This window comes from Lupinus angustifolius, chromosome LG10 (assembly GCF_001865875.1).
Source record: "Lupinus angustifolius cultivar Tanjil chromosome LG10, LupAngTanjil_v1.0, whole genome shotgun sequence".
NCBI lineage: Eukaryota > Viridiplantae > Streptophyta > Magnoliopsida > Fabales > Fabaceae > Lupinus > Lupinus angustifolius.
The window spans coordinates 13,355,552-13,360,543 of NC_032018.1; the positions used below are offsets into that span (position 1 = coordinate 13,355,552).

The 4,992-nt window shown below is 34.1% G+C and overlaps 1 protein-coding gene across 1 annotated transcript; it reads left to right on the forward strand.

Moving 5' to 3' along the window:
- LOC109358846 (protein translation factor SUI1 homolog 1-like) lies at positions 1,804-4,229 on the forward strand. The gene is made up of 5 exons (XM_019603322.1): positions 1,804-1,951; positions 2,482-2,568; positions 2,897-3,102; positions 3,178-3,231; positions 3,940-4,229. The coding sequence occupies exons 2-5, from the start codon at positions 2,532-2,534 to the stop codon at positions 3,982-3,984; spliced, it is 342 nt and encodes a 113-aa protein (XP_019458867.1). The 5' UTR covers positions 1,804-1,951; positions 2,482-2,531; the 3' UTR covers positions 3,985-4,229.

A 4,992-nucleotide genomic window follows, 5' to 3' on the forward strand; every position in this document is an offset into this window, starting at 1 on the left:
TCCCAACTTTTGAGGTAGTTGGGAGATCCGGGTGTCATATTCGGACACCACTATGTCACAATGTATTCTCCCTCACCTTGAGTTGTAGCACTGTTCATCTCCTTTACGTGAATGCGTAGGTTGTCCAACTTCGAACGCTTCGAAACTAAATACAGAAAACTCAATTAGTGATTTGCGAGTTAAATTGTTTACCTGCTAACTCTAAGGTAAAGACATCATTTTAATACATTCTAAGAACATCTGAGACTTTCATTCATTCGGTCCAAGATTCATATTCTTGAATCATCCTTTATCCTCGAAAGTCTCATTCACGATTCCTATCGTGTTCATGATCATTTCAACACTTTTTTACAAGGATTGATCTCATGATCAAAACGACATTTCAATTTAAAATATTGTTTGTTTTCAAAATCGTCATCTCTTTTCATCAAAATCAACACATGCATATATTTTAAACAGTAAAACAACCCTATGAACAACAAGATTTCATGGTTTCAAACAACAATTTCTAGATTCACGAAAACCTGTTTTTCGAGTTCTTGAGTAAAAAAAGAGTTAGGAAGATTATTAGAAAATTTCTACGGTTGAAAACGTTCTTAACATACTTATAAACATTATACTTAAATTTCGTAAACAACTAACGGTTAGATTCGAATGGATTAAGAACGAAATAGTAAGAACTTACCTTGAAGTTCTTGAGAAAATTAGAATGAAGAAGAGAGGAATGAAGTGTCAAGGGTTTCATCACTAAAGGGGCTCTTGTAAAGCATAATGAATCTGATTTAGGGAGGCAAGCCAATGGTTTCCAAGAGTAAATGGTGAAAGGGTAGATGAAAGGTTTAAGGGATTTTGTGTAAAAGATGAGTATTTTTGCTTCACTCGTGAAAGTGAAGTGACCTCTTCGGTGAAACATTCACGCTTAAATCATGTCCGAGTATTATCGGCTAATACTCAACTGGATATTAAAAATATTCCGATTTCGGTTTATGGTTAGAATTTCGAACATAGAATTCGAAGTGAAAAATATTTAGAAATGCTTCATGGACAAAATTGATGTCTATCTTGTCTCGAAATAATATTTCGAAGCCAATGGCGCAATCAAAATTCGATTCCGAGCTACGGAACTCAAAAACATGTCATTGGGCCGAATTCAGGCGTATTTGGGCCGACAGTCAAAAAACTTTTCATCACAAAAAATTATGAAAATTTACCACAAAATAGAAATTCACAAAACAATACTAACACTCAACTACAGTTTAGCCTAAATCATTACCGATAAATTTCTAAAATTAATTTTTTTAAAAATAAATAATTAATAAAATTACTCAAAAATTTAAAGTGTTACAGAAATTATAAACTTAATCAATACCAAATGTACGCTAATAAGGATTAGATCCTTGAAGGTATTGAGATAATCAACCTTATAAATCAAAGCATGTCGGGGTAAAAAGTGAACAAAAAGTGAATAGGTAGTTAATGTTGGGGTAAAAAGTGAATAGGTATAATTTCACTCAATTTAAGTGGCATGGCTGTAATTTAATATATATTTCCTGGTTAAATTGACATAACATTGCTAATTAAACTATCGAGGCTCATAGATTTGCTTTACAGCATTGACGTCTGTCCCGACACCAAATCATTTGCTTTACCGCATTGACGTTTTTCTCCCTATATACCAAAACACTATTGTTCTTACTCTCCTAACCATTCCGTAAACTCCACTCGCCAGGATTTTACCAAAACTCAACCCGCGCGTGCATTTGCACACCCACATTCGCGTGTACGAACATTTTTCCATACGTGATGCTCATTGCACCTCAGATCTATATTTCTCTGCTTTCAAACTTTCTCTTTCTCGCAAACAGATCGAAACCCTATTCCTCAAGTTTTTAGGGTTTCTAGTTTTTACCTCGATCCTAGCATATCAGATCGAACCCTATACTAAAATCAGGTTATTGTATCGTGTAATTGTTCCTTTTAATTTTCGTTTCTAGATCTAATTTTGTTCCCGTCGATTTTACGGTTTGTCTTTGCTTCTCTGAATTTGATCCATGATCCTCTTAGTTTTAGGGGGATTTTATTCAGTTTTGATCAGAATATCAGATCTTCTCAGTAGAAATCGTGTTTAATGTTGGAACCTAAAAATTGTTAATTTTATGTTATAGTTTGTGGCTTCGTGGAATACTTTTTGCTGATCTATCGTTGTAATTTAGATCCTACTTCATATGTATAGTCCTTTACGATATATATGTTTTCTTAAAATTTTAACTTGTGTAATTGTTAATTTCTTCTGTATTAGTAATTTTTAGTCTTACTGTATAATCTGAAATTTGTTTTTATTTATGATTTTGTGATAATTTAGCTGTTAGCTTTATTAATTTATTAGTATTTGGAACCTATGGATAAGTCTTCTTTAAATTGTGTCTTATTGTGGAGATAGTTGTCATAGGAAGTTAGCTAACTTGTTGATTTTAAATTCAGGTTTCAGCAAACTGGTTGGCAGGATCTCTTGTTCGGGAGAATTAAGTTTCATGTCGGAATTAGACGCTCAGATTCCCACTACTTTTGGTATGTTGTAAATTTTGACAAGTTCTGCGAATTAATTAATTGTTTTCTTCACTGTTGCGTTTTTCTGGAGCTTACAGGTTGCCTTTAATAAGTAGTAAGTTAGTAACTAATAATATTTACTGTTTCTATTTATTTACCAATAAGGTGTTAGTCTAGTGGTCTAAGCCCATATTTACTAACCTATCTGCTTTCTTTTTTACTGCCTTGGCACGAAGTTTGTGTTTATTGTGTGAATACTTTGTTACAGTGATTATAGCAGTCAGGTTGAATGGTTGTTTATATAATAAGTAATAAATGAATGCTCCGTTGGTTGTGCCAACATTTGTAGATCCTTTTGCTGAGGCAAATGCTGAGGACTCAGGTGCCGGGTCAAAGGAGTATGTGCACATTCGCATTCAGCAGCGGAATGGTAGAAAAAGCTTGACAACTGTCCAGGGATTGAAGAAAGAGTTCAGCTATAGCAAGATACTGAAGGACCTTAAGAAGGAGTTCTGTTGCAACGGTACAGTCGTTCAAGACCCAGAACTAGGACAGGTCTGTGTTGTGATATCCTCTTTTTACACAATGATTTATCTCTTGCTGCGTCAACTAACATGTTTGCTTGTGTAGGTTATTCAACTTCAAGGTGATCAGAGGAAAAATGTATCTACCTTCCTAATCCAGGTAATTATCACCTCACCTTATGTGTTATGCTGTTAATAATATTTTATGAATGAGTTTCTCCATTTTAAGTTTCAATTATCCTGAGCTCTATGGTTTGGCTGGTTCTTCACCCCACTCTTTTTGCTTTGCTGCTTTTGTTTCCTGGCATTTTCAACGGTGTATTATATGAATGGCTTTTTGGTGATGTTTTTGCTCTTGTTTTTCACATCTTGCTTTTCTTCTGTTTCTCATGTTTTTTTAAAACGCACAATTATGTATGCAACTGGATTTGGTTTATAAAAGCCTAAAAAATAGTGGATGTTGCAATTGTATGTTTTCTGGTTAAGATTTTTCCAAGCATGTTGGCAGTTAATGTGGCTTAATTAGGCAGGGTAGTGGGTCAGTCACTGCTTGCCCATATTCACCATTTGACACAATGTAAGCAGCTAGAGTGAAGTCTGATTTATATGAATTTTGAGCAAATCATAGTGCTGGGTCGGCCCCTCAATGTTGTGTGATGTTCTAATTGACAGTTTATGTAAATATTGTTGATAGCTGATGGTCATATGCTTGTTCTTCTCCATAGCGAGAAGTGAAAATTGATTTTATGCCCATCATTATATAGAAAACTTCAATCTGAAATCTTTAATGTTGAAAAGATGGATCCATTGCATTATTGGATGAACACTTCTCTTTCTAATCAGTATCTTTTCCCTCTGATCTGAACAGGCTGGTATTGTTAAGAAGGATCATATCAAGATTCATGGTTTCTAAGCTACTGGAAACTGAGTGTCAAGTCTTATCCGACTCACTTTGAGTTCAGGCATATATGTGATTGTGGTATTTCTTGTGTGCTGGTGGTACTGGTATTTTATCATTTGTGATGTGGGATTATGGAATTTATGATATTATGTTCTATTTGCTTCAATAACATGTATCAAACTAGTTTAAGAGAGTCCTGTACTGCTATACAACCTCATTTCACATATCAGATATTTGGATTTGTTAATCTTGATTTAGTGTCCTGGATTATTTTAATGCAACATTTAAATATGGCTTTTACAAGGAAGTTACTTCTTTCATATAACCCCTAAATATACCTGTTATGAAGAGCATAAGCTTTGCTTCATTTCATGAGATAATATTGTCCTTCAAGAGAAGGAATCTACCTAATATTCATGTCTCTGAGCGTAGAATAAAACTCATGTGGGCGTGTGCCTACAACCAATCATAATTGCAGTAAACTTTATTGTCTTTCTGTCCATTTTCTTTCATTTTTCTCTCACACCAACATTAAAATCCACTCATTTTTTCACATTTTCACATTTTCACGTTTTCTTCTCTTCCCTATTTCTATCCTCCTATTTTCTTACTTCCATGTATGAGTCTCAGCACGCTCTTCTGAAGTTGAAAATACTTGCATGTTGAGTTGACATCTGATAGTGTCAATGCCCGCTGTCAGAAATACTAGTTTAATTCTCTGGCATAAGCTATCAGTAGCAGTGGTAGTGATGACTATATATGGACTAAGATAGGAATAAAGGATAGGCATCAACACTATATAAAGGATATTATATTGTACTCAAGCTCCCTTCTTATAGCTTGTACTAATTAGAAATATCTTATGGGTCTTAAGTACATTAAGTACACAAGTGTCTTAGAACTTGTAATCCTTAATTTTTAATATATTGGCAGTTGTTTAACGCTCTTGCGAATATAGACACAATTGACTGAGTTTCGTCAAAATGTCATTGTTTTCTATTCTATTTGTTCTCTATTTCA

Excerpts from the sequence above, each read along its gene's own strand:
- LOC109358846 (XM_019603322.1), top strand. The coding sequence starts at position 2,532 with ATGTCGGAATTAGACGCTCAGATTCCCACTACTTTTG. Across the intron at positions 2,569-2,896 it reads TCAGATTCCCACTACTTTTG|ATCCTTTTGCTGAGGCAAAT; the intron begins GTATGTTGTAAA and ends CAACATTTGTAG. Across the intron at positions 3,103-3,177 it reads AAGACCCAGAACTAGGACAG|GTTATTCAACTTCAAGGTGA; the intron begins GTCTGTGTTGTG and ends TTGCTTGTGTAG.